Here is a 15,283-nt window from a genome sequence, read left to right as displayed (position 1 = left end):
ATGCAAATATTCATTTATTAAATCTAATTGTAATAGCTATATCATTAACCAATTATAAGAGTAAAATTGGGATGAGGCAAAATTTTCGAGACATACCAAAATGGCAAAATGAAAAAGTGATATTCCTCGACATATGGGGGATATTGAGTTGATTATTCATTCTTTGTTCCTTGACATTTTTTCCACAACTCTATAAATGCTTGATAAATAAAATTTTGTTTGAAATACATAATACTATGACTATTCAATTGAAAATAGTGGTAAAAATTGAGGAATGTGAGCAAGAAATTCAATTGAAGTAAATTGTTGCTGCGCTCGGAAAATGTACGTACATTCCCTTAACGGAGTACCACAACATTGGCGTGCTTTTGTGCATTTAAAATCCAATATGTTAGCAGCATACCAACAAATAATAAGTATCACAATACCAATTTATATTGTTCATTATAAATACGCTAACTCATGTACTTAATAAACTTAATAACATGTTGCAGCCCAAAAATTAAGTAGCATAATCAAATTTAAAAAAAAAATACTAGAATCAAGCAAGTGTTGGAGTAAACCAAACGGGTGTGGGTACAATATTAGTATGGGTATTGGTTTGATGCCAGGGATAGTAGCAATTGGAGAGAATTTCGTTGGCGCAGTCGTAGATTCCGACATCTGGTTGATGATGATGATGATGATGATGGCGTTTATGGTTGGTGAAGTATATAGAATTGGGGTTTAAATGGGAGATGGCAAAGGAGTGGTTGGTTCCAAGAAACAAGGCGAGATGAGATGAAAATGAAGATCGTGACCGAAACCATCCATCCTCCTTTATAATGTCATATGTACTGAAAAACTCAGTTTTGTGTTGGCGTTTGTGGATAAAACGTGACACGAGGAACAGCTCATCCGTCTGCTCCACATACGCCAACGCCAGGTGCTCCTTACTCAAGAGCTCATCATCAATCGGCCCAGACGGACTATCGGTGTGTGTCTGAATCCAAGCTAATTTGGGAGAATCCATGTCCGTCAGGTCCCATTCCTCCAGCCCCGTTGCGTGGAGCCACGATTTGGTCAAGCAACTAAACACATTGCTCTTGCTAGAATACACAAAGTCTTCGTAGGACTTGGGATAGACCACGTTGAAAGTCTTGTTCTCTCGATCCATGTATGGCTTCCCTATGGGGACCCACTCCTGGCTGTGCCCCGGGCAGCAGAAGGCCAGCCGGTCGTCCTGCCCGTACGACACCATGGCACGGCACTCCTCCGAGCCGGGGGGGGCTGCAGACAGGATTAGCTTCGACACCCTGGCTTTGCCGCTGACGTGGTCGAGGTTGAGCACGGGGTCAGGAAGGGACTGGATTGGGGGGAGCCTGATGTGGCGGCGGGTGATGGGGTTGGAGAGGAACAGCTCGTTGTTGCGGTTATTCATCAATGCTAGCCACCCGTGGGATGACCCCACCACCCGGGCGTTGTCGTCCGGGATCTCGGGAGGCTCCGGTCCCGGGCCGTACTTGTTGATCAGCACAACCTCCTCGTCGGCCAGGCTGTAGAAGTTGTACACCATGCCACCGCGCCTTCTGTCGAATGTGGGCGGCAGCATCAGCCATGGATTTAGATTAGTGCTCGTGCTCATCATCCTACGCCCACGCCCATGCCCATATAATCTGGCTCCAAATACTAGTAGCTTTTTCATCATTTGCATAATAATAGCTTGATTATAGAGTTAGGGGCATATCTTATTATACCTACTTATAGGGAGTATTAAATAAGTAAGAGGTGATGATCTTCGACTTGGAGCGCAAGTTACAATAAGATTGGGTGAATCTTAAATTCAAATTATTAATTATATCCGTGGAATATTCATATTAATATGAACATATTAATCATCCTATATTAATTACAAGACTTGAAGCACAAGTTATGTAAAAATTTCAGGTTTAAATTTGCTGACCATGCGTATTCTTCCTAATAAGGGATTTCTAATATTTTATCTGTTTTTTTTTATTAGCATTATAGGGTATATATATAGCATTTTCGTCATTAATACTAGTAGCATTTTCATCATTTGCGTAATTAGTTGATTATTAGCATTTAGGGTATATATATAGATACTATTATTAATTCGTATCTTCAACAAATTAGTATTTTATAAGATTGGGATGAAATCTTTGAAATTAATGCTCCTATATTAATATTAATTGATTATGTATGTCTCAAATAGTAAATCTTGAGGCGCAAGTTTTATAAGATTGAATTTTATACTATATCTCAAATAAAATCTTAGCCCTAATTACATAATCTCAAATAAAATCTTGGAATTCAATTTATTCTTCCTAAACCCTAAATTTAATCTGGCCGCACCTCCAAATACTAGTAGCTTTTTCATTTGCGTAATAATAGCTTGATTATAGAGTTAGGGGCATATCTTATTATACGGGAGTATTAAATAAGTAAGAGGTGATGATCTTCGACTTGGAGCGCAAGTTATAATAAGATTGGGTGAATCTTAAATTCAAATTACTATTAATTACCGTATATTATAATGTATATCCGTGGAATATTCACAACATATTAATCATTCTATATTAATTACAATAAAATCTTAAGACTTGAAGCACAAGTTATGTAAGAGTGAATTCAATATATTAATTGGAGGGATAGGGATAGGGATATTATTATAGTATACTCCAATGAGTCTCCAATTTATATTCCGTAGGAATTATTGCAAAATATCAATATCCCCTTGGCTGATGCTACCATATAGGAGTAGTACTAAGTTGTACAGCCTTGCGGAGAAGAAAATGGTGAGCATCAAGAAGGAGACGCCACCGCCGGCGTGGGCACAAGGCCAAGTAATACATGACTTGGGATGTAACCGCGGCTAGATGGCATCATTCAATCAAGACAACCAACAGGCTTTCCTCTCCAATCCCATCACCGGTCGCCATATAAAGCTTCCCAAACTTGGTTGGCCTTTTCCCTCCAATATTATCCTAACCTCCTCCTCTCCCGATGCCCACGACTTCCGCGCCATCGTCACCTACAATTACGAAAGCAGCCGCATTGAGCTCTGCTTCCCCAGCCACAACAGGAGCACCTGGCTCCCCGTGTGCAACCCAGTCTACTACCGTGATATCGCCTACTCCGCCCGCCAGAAACGCCTGTTCTGCTTAACGAGTAACTCGGTCGAGTGCTGGGACCTCGAATCTCCCTCCTTTCTGTGGGAGCATCCCTTGTACTCCGAGGGTGACTTCAAGTTTGACGACAGCTACTTCGGAAGATTATCTAATCACCACAACTATCTGGTGATGGACGAGCATTCCGACCGCCTATTTCTAGTGGAGCGTGATATCTACAGGCGTGTCGGGCCCGACGGATCCCACATGAAATACGCCATGACTGTTTGTATGGACTACCCATGCAAAACCTTTAATTTCAAAGTCTATGAAATCGATGCCAACAAAGGGACACTCACCAAAATGGAGGGTTCATTGGATGGTTTGGCAATGTTTGTCAGAACCAGCAACTCATTCGCGCTTCCGGCGGCTGACTTCAACTTGACACCCGACTCCATATATTTCTGTGATGATTATGTGACACTAAGAGGCGGCAATGATATTGGCATCTTTAATTATGTGGATACAAAGATATCTTCCATCTATTATCCCTCTCATCCCTCTCATAGAGGCAGGAGGCTTGCAAAAACCTTTTGGTTCACTCCAAATCCACATTAACACTAGCTAGCTACGATTTATGCACTAGTTTTGTTTTGCACTATGTTATGTCAAATTCAATGTTTTTATCAACCTATTCAAGTGGATTTCTGAGTATAATGTCATTAATATTTCTTTAATTGCTTATTTGCTGTGTACTAACTCTCATATTATCGCCCATTTTTTCCAAGATTTTTAGTTTATGATATAAAATAATGTATCCAAATATTGCTTTTATCAAGATAATTGTTCCATTCACTATAATTAGCTAGTTTCAAACCTAAAACTAAAACTATTCTTAATTTATTATTCACATTTTTTTCTCTTTCTCCTCGCTTTATCTATTCTTCTTTTTGTTTAGGGAGGTAACTCGTATTTGTTTACTTGGAAACGCAACCATAGGGGAGAGAACAAAAGCATTAAGCATAGAGAAACGAATAAACTAAGTGCATATGCATACTCCAAGATGAAGGTCTGAGTGAATCATACTGAGGGCGTATGTGTATTGGAAGATCTGCTCGGGTTCAGAGACTCCATTCGGCGCTTCAGTTCCTCCAGTCGAGCAAGTTGGCTGTTGCTACTTTCCTGGACCTGCAAGAGCATAAGATTTGAGATGAGATAAAAGTACTCGAATAAGTTAACTGGCAATGTTACCATCAAGAATCGTTTACCAAATTATTTAGATCGTCACAAAGCTTCTGTTTGCTCGCTTCCTCATCCTGTACGTCTTTTGCTGCTGCTTCCCAGGCCTAGCGATAGGAACAGTGTTTATCAGAGAGTACGGAGAAAAGTAGAAGTACAAATTCTGCAGCTTAAGAAAAAAGCACATATAATGAGGTTAAACTGAGTTAAGCTGACTACTTTAAGATCAGCTCCTTAATGGAAAGAAGCATACCTTTTTAGCTTGTTCTTCTTTCATCTTAGCCAATCGAATTCTCTCTGTTGACATTTCTATTTTCTTCCGTAGGCGTTCAAGTGCTAATAGAGTAAGACAAGAACACGTTATACTCTGCAGAAGACGCGAAATTATTCTTAGGAATTGCTGGAAAATGCATACCAGCTTTCTTTGGACCAGCTGTAAGCTTCATTTCCATCGAGAGGTTGGCAAGTTCTCGCTCGACATCACGAATCTTAGAATAGTTTTCTTCAATATACCTGAGTGGACATATAATATATTATTCACACATGATAAGTTGATATGGATATTGGCATGATGAGGCGACTGAGATAGGAAATGGTAATGCTAAACGAGGAATCTGTTTGGGGTGAAAGGACATACAAAATCTGTAAATCCTAATAACCCCCAATGGTAACTCAATTACAACCAAGAACTGAATCATTATTGCTAATATGGTTTCGTTATATAATCCAACTCAGGCATTCGACTTAAACTCAAGAACTTCCTAAGCATCACCTTTTCTTGAATATTGTTGTGTTTGATTTATGATTGGAAATGTTTCGATACTATGATCCATTACTAACATTACATTATAATCATGCATATGTTTCCATACTAAATTATCTAATCTAACAAAGCGTGCGAAAAAATCAAGCAGTCAAATTTAATTTTAAAAAAATGTGTTTTGTTGGTCATGATGATTTTATTTTAACGTTAAGGGTTTAGGATTTAGGTTTCAATGTTTGGGTTTTAGCGTATTAGGGTCACTATATTGCAATGTAATGAAGCTCGACTATGATAAAGTATAGTACTAATTTAAATGGATACAGAATACAAAAAAGATTGCACACAATTTTGTGACAATATTATTCTGCGTCGGCGCTTTTATACTTCAAAATACAATTTAAAAACCGTTTTGAGGTTTGAAAAGCTATCGTCCAATTTTAAAACTTGCAATACTACCAATTTGTTTTCGGAATCAAAACTTGATCTTGTGTTAATCAATTAACAATTTAAAATCGTATGATAAAAAAATATTTCGTCGTGCATCGCACGTGGGTTGAAACTAGTTTATAATAAGGAAACAGTTTTTCATCATGTAATTTTTTTGGAGACATCAATTCTTTTAGTAATGTCTATTTATTCGATCCAATGAATATTTTGCAATAATTTATCACTTGTGTAGTGATTTTAAATATTTGAATTTTCTTTTCTAGTTAGTTTTTTTTAGAATTAAAACAATACACAATCATCACCAATTTCCTAGAAAAAAGTAACTTTGAGATTTAAAAATATGATCTTGATAATTTGTGTTCCGCTTTATTAGTTTTGAATGTCTTCTAAAGATTTGGACATAATAATTGCACTATATACAAAAATTGACTTTGAAGGTGAATCAATAATAGAATGATTTTTGGTGACACGGGGGATATTTTATCTTCATGTGGAAATAGTTGTGGATGATCAGAAAATGTTAGATGAATTAATAACGTTTTGGTAAAATCATTGTGAGTAAAAGAGGGTGCCAAATGCCATTAACCCAAACATGGGCAATCCTTGTTTTAATGAGAAAGAATAACCATGCTTTGACAACATATTATCTGAATATTACAGCTTATAACAACCAGGAGGAACATGATGGTCTTGCACACAGCTGGCTCGTATATGAACTCGACCGGGTGACCCAGTGCCGGGTTACTATCAGCAGTGAAGTCGAAACGGTGAGACACGTAGCATTATGTGTGGGTGCATATAATACACTTGAAATTGCAAAGATGACCAGTATCCATAGAGACGAATATTAGCAACACAAACCAACCTCCTTCACAAACAGCAATCCTGTCTTCTACTTTGATTGCTGGAACTTCATTGATCAATTCCATTGGGGACTTTTTACTCGTATCCGAAAACCATAATTAGACTAAGAGACCGCATTAGTGCTCAGCCGGATGATGATATATGAACAAAACAGTAGTACATGAAACCAGGAGCGAAAGTGACAAAATTGTTGAAACCTCAAATAATACATAACGTAAAAGTAAGTAGCCATCAACGCGACCACGTACATCTACAGCACATATCACAACTTATATTTGTATTGTATGCTATCCAGACAGAACTATGAAACCGTAATTGGCAAATGCACATACTGCCCATTTGTGTAGAGATCAACGGCCAACTCAAGTGTGAATGTGTGATCATAATCATCACGGCCTACTCAACCAAATATGCTACTCAAAACAAAGCAGTACACAGAACCAGGGGAAATAAGTGACAAATTTGTTGAAACCTCAAAGATAATTTCAGTGATATAACCTAAAAGTAAGTATTTATCAACTTAGGGAGGAGGTATGCGACCATGTACATCTACAACACATATCACAAACCTATATTTGTATGCTATCCAGACATAACTATGAAACCATTGCCATGCATACTGCACATTAATGCAACTTGCATAAAGATCAACGGCAAAACTCAACCAAATACTCTACTCAGTATTCAAACACTTCCTATTTTCCTCTTATTCAGTACCCTCAAGGATCTTGGACTCAACTCACTCCTCGTATTTTCCTAAGCTACGAACAAATGGAAAAATCCAATGAACTTACCGCTCCTCGTATTTCCTAAGCTATATTTTTAAATATAAAAAATTACTCTGTGGCGGGTGGCCTATACACATGAGTGCAGCTTAAACTATTCACTATTTCTACTAAACCAGATTGCAAAACATTATGTATCACCTTCAATCGGTTTTTATACACTCAACTCAAGGAGAGTGACAGCCAGAAACATCTGCAGCCGTAACAGAGACTCCATCTATAAGGAAAATATAGGACCAGAAAGGTAAATAAGAAGATAATATTCACACTCTATCCCGCCCCTTCCATAATTGGGAAGACAGTTCTTGAGTCCTCTATCACCTTCCTATCCATTCGGGTAATAGATAAAACAAAAGGTTGAATACAACAACACTGAAAACCAACAAACAAATGGTTACAGATCAGCCCTCCGCATGATACCTAAAAGTAAGTAATCACCTTAGGGAGGTATGCAACCACATACATCTACGGCACATATCACACCTTATTATTGTATGCAGATACAACAAGGAACCATATCAAAATGGCGCCCAGGTCACCGCCCCAACATGGGTGGGTTGATCGAGGTACAAGGTCGCCGCCGGGTCGAGATACAGGTAATTCCTAGACCTTTATTCTCTGAATCTTTTCCTTTTTAATGGTGATTTGTTTTTACTAAAATAAACATAAGTATAAAAGTAAAAACTTACCTAAAAGTCTGCTGATTTTCTCAAATCTTTCACACTTTTGCTCTGATTTTCACTAATCTCAACAGCAGCACACGTTTTTCTCCTCTCTAATCTCAGCAGTGTGCTCCTCTCTAATCTCAGCCATTTTTCCTCAAATCTCTCACACTTATATTCTGACTGCACACGTTTTTTCCTCAAATCTCTTACACTTATATTCTTGTGGATGAAGATTAAGAGAATGGAGATATAAACTTGGTTGGAGCAGAAGAGAAGATGACTATCATCTAAGTGAAGATGATATATAACTTTCTTTGACATTTTCAGACAATGGTTTCAATTATTTATTTTGTGTTATTCTTATGACTTATGAATTGTTTTGATATTTTGATAATTTCTATTTTCCACTTTATCTCTATTCACATGAATTACGTCTACATTTATATTATTTGATATATTATAAACATTAGAGTAATATATTTATTTGATTTAATATTAAAAGGCAAAAAAATTAGCCTAGATTAGTGGGTCTCTCGACCCAGTCGACTCGTCGACCCGCGACCTGAATTTTCACCTTATCGAACCCGGTGCGACCCTCGACCCTAACAACACTGATGCATACTGACCATTCGTGCAATTTGTGTAGAGATCAATGGCCAACTCAAGTGTGATCTTAACCATCACAGCCTACTCAGCCAAATACACTACTACATTTTTTCTGTCCTCTTATTCAGTACCCTCGAAGATCTCATCTCCTCACTCCTCGTATGTTCCTAAACGAGGAACAAAATGGAAAAATCCAACGAACTTATCACTCCTGGCATTTCCTAAGCTAGTTTTCTAAATTGAAGGCGCAAAGCATAAAGAAATAATAGTATACATTAGTTTGCTGACACTACCCTGCCTAGGCTATACGCGAGAATATCAACAGGAGTAAACCACAGACACTATAGCTTACAATATTCACAAGCTCTATTAAACCAGATTGCACAACATTATGCATCATGCGAGAGAAGGCGGTGTGATTTCGGTTTTATACACTCAGCTCAAGGAGAGGGACAGCCATAAACATCTGCAGCAGTAAGTCCGTAACATAGACTGAATCTGGAGAGGACAATTCTCGACCTATAACCATTCCCTTTTGCATCAAGGGACTTAGAACTAGCCTCAACCAATCAGTAAGGAATTTTGCATCACAATTAGCCAAGTTACAATGCAATCCAGTAGCCTAAAAATTAGAACAAACTCTCTCCAACAAGATCACAACTTGAGAGAACTACATAGTCAAACCCAGCAATGAATCAAAGCTGTCGTAACTCGAAGCATGTAATCACAAATTAGTGAAAACGGGAAAGGGGGAAAGTGACTTAGCTTTAGGCCGAGAGTGAGGCGACGCCTCCTCCATGCTGCTGCTGACTTCGCAGCAGGCGGAGCCACGGTTCGGCTGTCGCGGGGAATGGAAGTGGGAACACATAGCCATGGATTTTGTCACGGGACTGCCAAAATCTCAGAGAGGAAATACTGCGATTTGGGTGATAGTCGATCGTCTCACTAAGAGCGCTCACTTTATACCAATCCCTATCACGTACGAATCAGAGAAGTTAGCCCAGTTATACATGAAGGGAATCATTCGCCTGCACGACATACCGGCAACGATCACGTCAGATAGAGATGCCAAATTCACATCCCGATTTTGGCAAAGCTTACGGAAAGAGCTGGGGACGCAATTGAATTTTAGCACGGCATTTCACCCACAGACCGACGGACAGTCCGAGAGGAAAATTCACACACTCGAGGACATGCTGAGAGCAGTAGTGCTTGATAGAGGAAGCGATTGGGAACAAGTACTGCCACTAATAGAGTTTGCCTACAACAATAGTTACCAGGCAACGATTGATATGGCTCCGTACGAAGCACTGTACGGGAGGAAGTGTAGATCACCCCTCTATTGGGACGACGTCGGTGAGAGGAAAATTTTGGGTCCGGAAGTAATTGAAGAGATGATGGAAATTGTCAGAAGTCCTATGCAGATGTCCGATGAACTGATTTGCAGTTTGAGGTGGGAGATAAGGTTTTCTTAAAAGTATCACCCTCAAAGGGGATAGTCAGATTTGGAGTTAAGGGGAAACTCCGACCCCGGTACATTGGACCGTACGAGATCCTAGAAGCAGTCGGACCAGTGGCCTATCGATTGGCGTTACCGCCAAGCTTTGGAAACGTTCACAACGTATTCCATGTATCATAGCTTAGGAAATACATGTTTGATCCGAAGCACGTGATTCATCAGGAAGAGATGATATTAAACCCGGATCTGAGCTATGAGGAAAAGCCGAAAGCGATTCTGGACAGAAAGGTACATCAGTTAAGAAACAAATACATCCCTTCAGTAAAAGTACTATGGGAACACCACGGGCAGAAAGAGGCCACGTGGGAGTTAGAGAGTAAAATGAGGGAGCGATATCCCGAGCTGTTTGAGTAAAGCCGTACAAATTTCGGGACGAAATTTCATTTAAGGAGGGTGGAATGTGACGCCCCGGATATTTAATCCTCTTATTTATAATTAAGTCGGATTATTAGCTCGATTGATCGCAATTAGCAAACGTGTGGACGTGTGATTCGATTGTTTCCCGACGTCGGATCAAATTAAGTACCTTGTGGAGAAGGAAAGTTTAAGTGCAACATGGAAATCTTATTTGAATAGCAATGTTGAAATAAATGATTATTGGAATTTATTGGAGAAAATCAATTACATGCCTCGTTTTCTGCGCAAGGAAAATCAAAACAACAATTCATCCTACACTACATCTTTGAAAGGGACAACATTCAAGCTAATGAGAGCTTGGACAAGAGCTACTCCAAACCTAATACTCTAACAAAGGACTAAACTTGGCATATAGGCAAATAAGTGAGGTGGCAAATCCATTCACCTCTCTTCCTAGATCTTTTCGATCTTCCCCCTCCACAAAGCTCCAAGAATGGACAGCCTTTGTACCTGCAAGGAATACACCAAAAAGGGGTTAAATAGGAACTCACAAATAAAGGGAAAAGAGGTACATGCTCAACTAGGAAATGAGGAATAGTAGAGCTAAATGGTCAGCCCCTAGGCTGCAATGCTAGAACCAAGAGCACGTTTCATCAAATGGAGAGAGGGAGCAAATGGACACTGTGGAACAAGCTCACTAGGCAGCCCCATTTAGGGAAGTATCCTGCCCCTCCATCCCCCAAGAAAATGGTCAAAAGGGCAGCCCCAAGGTTCACACCAAAGAGGTAAGATTCCCTTAAACAATAACCTCAAAAGAAGGCTGAGGTTGTAACCAAATTTGAGATCATCAATTCCCCAAATATCTGCCACAAGAAGCCAAAGGAATGGCTTATAAATACCGCCCTCCCCTCCCCACTCCACGCACATTTTTCTGCCAAATTCTCTCTAGGCAAGGGAGTGCAGCGGAGTACGGAGCGGCGGTGCGGAGCGGCGGTGCGGAGCAGCGGCAGTGAGGAGGGCACACCGAGAGGGTGCACCGAGCAAGGTAATTCCCTCAACACCCTCCCTTGCATCATGTAGAGCAATCACACTAGGTAACCAAGAACAAGAACTCAAGGGACTTAGAACTAGCCTCAACCAATCAGTAAGGAATTTTGCATCACAATTAGCCTAAGTTACAATGCAATCTAGTAGCCTAAAGATTAGAACAAACTCTCTCCAACAAGATCACAACTTGAGAGAACTACATAGTCAAACCCAACAATGAATCAAAGCTGTCGTAACTCGAAGCATGTAATCACGAATTAGTGAAAACAGGAAAGGGGGAAAGTGACTTAGCTTTAGGCTGAGCCACGGTTCGGCGGTTCGGCTGTCGCGGGGTGGAGACGAGCCATCGCCGATGATTCGCCGGAGAAACCGTAAGAGAGGAGAAGGAGGCTTAGCTCCTAAATTCTCATTTCAAATTAGGGATTTGCAGGAATTAAGGAAAGGAGAGTGGTGCATGGAAACGATCATGACACGTAAGCATGGGTGGATGCATGCGAAGGAATCATAGAAGCGGACGACACGTGGCAGTAAAGAAGAGTTAGCTCAGTTAGTTAGATTCATAACCGCTTGTTAGTTACGGTTAAGTGAGAGTTAGTTACGTGAGTTCATCTATATAAGATGAACTCTTCTCATTTGCTCATTGACAGAAATTAATGCAATTTACTCCTTCTTCTCCATTTTATTTTCCTGCTCAAGGTTCCATACAAGTAGGTGCAATTCCGGTCGTTGTTCAGTTCATCGACGACCCCGATTCCGCACCAAGTGGTATCAGCCTTTCCGATCCGATTCCTGTGGCGATGGACACTCGCTCCGGTGATATGCGGCGGTTGGAGGAGTCAGTCAAGGCTACCATAGCTGAGCTCTCTGCTTATTCGGAGCGACGCTGTGATGAATCTGAGGAGGCGCGCGACCTCTCCATGAAGGAATTCAGAGAGGAGCTTCTAGCTCTCCAACTGCAACAAAATGAATTGATACCTCGCCTGATTCCACCACCGGAGGGAGCTCCTAATGCTCAGTTTGCAGGGGGCGTTCAGCATCGACAACAATATTTTGCTACTCGCCAATCTAAGGTTGGTTTTTCGATCTTCAACGGAGAGGACTTAACTGGATGGATTCTCCGTTGCGATCACTTCTTCGCGGTGGATCTGACACCGGAAGAATCGAAGGTGCGTTTGGCAGTGATTAATTTTGAAGGCCGCGCGCTTCAATGGTTTCAAAATTGGGCAAAATATCAAGATCGAGCAATGACTACACCGTGGCCAACGTTTCTGCGAGCTTTGGAAGGTCGATTTGGAAATCAGCTCCTCGGAGATCCAATGACCGAGCTCCTAGCACTCAAACAAACAGGTGCGTTTGCTAACTACCATGACCAATTTGAACTGCTACTTAGTCGTGTTTCATTTTCTGAGTCTTATGCTATTAGCCATTTTATCAATGGATTGAAACCGCATGTGCAAAAGGTTGTCAGAATGTTCATGCCACAAACACTAGTCCATGCCTATGCTCTAGCTAGACTTCAGGATCAGTCGACTAATGCTACAGATGTTATGCCTCACAATTCTAAGAGGTTTACTACCACTGATGCTAGATCTACATCATATTCAACACCACTATTACCCACGCCTACTATGCCTGCTGTAAAAACTAGACGCTTATTAACCGAAGAAGAAATGGCTGAAAAAAGAGCAAAAGGCTTATGTTATGGCTGTGATGAGAAATTTGAAAGAGGACATCGTTGTGCTAGGAAACAATTGTACTTATTGGAAATAGATGATGGTGTGAGAGATTCATCTATTGAGGCTGAGATTCAGGATGAGGAGATAAATGATGATGAGAATCCTCTGATCTCAATACATGCTATAAACGGCTCTCCTTCAAGAGGCTTTCGCACCATGCGAGTTACTGGCCGTGTTGGAAAGAAAGCTATTCACATTCTTATTGATTCTGGAAGTACGCATAATTTTCTTGATTTGCTTTTGGCAAAGAAACTGGGACTTCAACTGACTCAAGTAAATCCAGTGATGGTTGATGTTGCTGATGGAAACCGATTGGAGTGTAAATCAATGTGTAAAGGTATGCATTGGTTATTAAGAGGTACTCCATTTGTAACTGATGTTCTTCTTCTGCCTCTGGGAAGTTGTGACATGGTGTTGGGAATACAATGGTTGGAGACATTAGGGGTTATCCAATGGGACTTCAAAAATCTAACTATGGATTTTACACTAAATGGTCGAAGACACTTAGTCAGAGGAGGTCACAATGAGCTGCAAGTACACAAGGTTTCTGAAAAGGAGATGAGCAAACTCTTGACTCATACTGAGGGGATACAAGTGACTGATGAAGGGTCTACAACATTACTTTCTGTAGAACAATCAGAGGAAGCTGAAGTCTCAATTCCCTCCAGTATTCAACAGCTTCTGGAAGAACAGAAAAATATATTTGTTGAGCCGTCTTCTCTGCCTCCTTTGAGATCTCACAATCATAAAATCACCTTGATCCCAGGCTCTTCACCAGTAAACTCTAGACCCTACAGACACTCAGCCATACAGAAAAGTATTATTGAAAAACAAGTGGCTGATCTCTTGAAGCAAGGCTTTATTCAACCAAGTTCAAGCCCGTTTTCTTCTCATGTGGTTTTAATGAAGAAAAAGGATGGAACATGGCGCATGTGTGTGGATTACAAACAATTGAATAAGATGACAATTAAAGATAAATACCCTATACCTCTTATTGATGAACTCTTGGAAGAATTGAAGGGAGCCAAGGTTTTCTCCAAAATTGACTTAAGAGCAGGTTACCACCAGATCAGAATGGAGGCCGAAGACATTCCTAAAACCGCTTTTCGTACTCATGATGGTCACTATGAATTTGCAGTGATGCCTTTCGGACTAACCAATGCACCAGCCACGTTTCAGAGTCTAATGAAGTTCGTGCTTGTTTTCTTTGATGATATCCTGATATATAGCAAGGATGTGGAGGCTCATTTGGATCACTTAAAGTTGGTCTTCAAGAAACTACAGTAGTATACTCTATTTGCTAAAGAAAGTAAATGTGAATTTGCTAAAAGCAAGGTTGAATATCTAGGCCACATTATTTCTAAAGATGGTGTAGCTACTGATCCTAAGAAGATTCAGGCTATGAAAGATTGGCCAACCCCTACTGATGTGTCCAAACTTCGAGGCTTTCTTGGACTCACACGTTATTACAGAAAATTTATCAAAGGATATGGCATAATATGCAGACCTCTCACTGATCTACTTAAGAAGGATGCTTTTTCTTGGGATGCTACTACTGATGCAGCTTTTGCAGCACTTAACGAAGCTATGCTTTCTCCTCCTGTGTTAGCATTACCTGATATCTCTTTACCCTTTGTCATAGAGACCGATGCTTCAAGTTATGGAATTGGTGCTGTTTTAATGCAAAACAACCGCCCCATTGCTTTCATTAGCAAGACACTGTCACCAAAGAATAGGGCTCTGTCAGTTTATGACAAGGAATTATTGGCTATTGTCTTTGCAGTGACACATTGGTGCCACTACCTGAGCACTAAACCGTTTGAAGTAAGAACAGATCACAAGACTCTGAGTCACTTATTGAAACAGAAGTTATCCACCCCTGCTCAGCTTAGCTGGCTTTCTAAGCTAATGGCTTTTGATTTTGAGATTACATACAAAAAGGGAGTTGAGAATCTAGTGGCTGATGCACTCTCTCGTGTGCATTCTTCTGAGATTTTCTGCATGGCCCTCACAACTATCTCCACATATATATACCCTATGATTCAAGCGACATGGGAAACTGATACTCAACTGAAAACCCTGATAACTGACCTACAGCAGAACCCTGATGCCAACTCTAAATTTTCTTGGATTGGCAACCAACTATGA

General features: G+C 40.3%; 3 protein-coding genes across 5 annotated transcripts; 1 reads left to right on the top strand and 2 right to left on the bottom strand.

The window, feature by feature from the left end:
• Positions 1-541: 541 nt before the first annotated feature.
• On the bottom strand, positions 542-1,687 carry LOC121804135. Its single transcript, XM_042203676.1, has one exon. It carries the CDS (start codon positions 1,685-1,687, stop codon positions 542-544), a length of 1,146 nt encoding a protein of 381 aa, XP_042059610.1.
• Positions 1,688-2,617: 930 nt separating this feature from the next.
• Positions 2,618-5,035, bottom strand: LOC121802433. 3 transcript variants are annotated; one of them, XM_042202107.1, is made up of 5 exons: positions 4,762-4,948; positions 4,600-4,682; positions 4,376-4,453; positions 4,194-4,295; positions 2,618-3,571 (listed from the first exon to the last, which is right to left on the bottom strand). In XM_042202107.1, the coding sequence occupies exons 1-5, from the start codon at positions 4,796-4,798 to the stop codon at positions 3,434-3,436; spliced, it is 438 nt and encodes a 145-aa protein (XP_042058041.1). In that variant the 5' UTR covers positions 4,799-4,948; the 3' UTR covers positions 2,618-3,433. The 3 variants fall into 3 exon arrangements, 2 of the variants coding, with proteins under 2 accessions (XP_042058041.1, XP_042058042.1); XM_042202108.1 differs by having other exon boundaries at positions 4,165-4,295; positions 4,762-4,921; XR_006050779.1 differs by having other exon boundaries at positions 2,618-4,295; positions 4,376-4,509; positions 4,762-5,035.
• A 4,313-nt stretch (positions 5,036-9,348) lies between these two features.
• On the top strand, positions 9,349-15,283 carry LOC121804134. Its single transcript, XM_042203675.1, has 4 exons — positions 9,349-9,714; positions 10,116-10,223; positions 12,047-14,397; positions 14,467-15,283. The coding sequence occupies exons 1-4, from the start codon at positions 9,349-9,351 to the stop codon at positions 15,281-15,283; spliced, it is 3,642 nt and encodes a 1,213-aa protein (XP_042059609.1).

This window comes from Salvia splendens, chromosome 5 (assembly GCF_004379255.2).
Source record: "Salvia splendens isolate huo1 chromosome 5, SspV2, whole genome shotgun sequence".
Lineage (NCBI taxonomy): Eukaryota > Viridiplantae > Streptophyta > Magnoliopsida > Lamiales > Lamiaceae > Salvia > Salvia splendens.
Note: the sequence above shows the minus strand (reverse complement) of the source record. Positions and strands in the feature narration are given on the sequence as shown.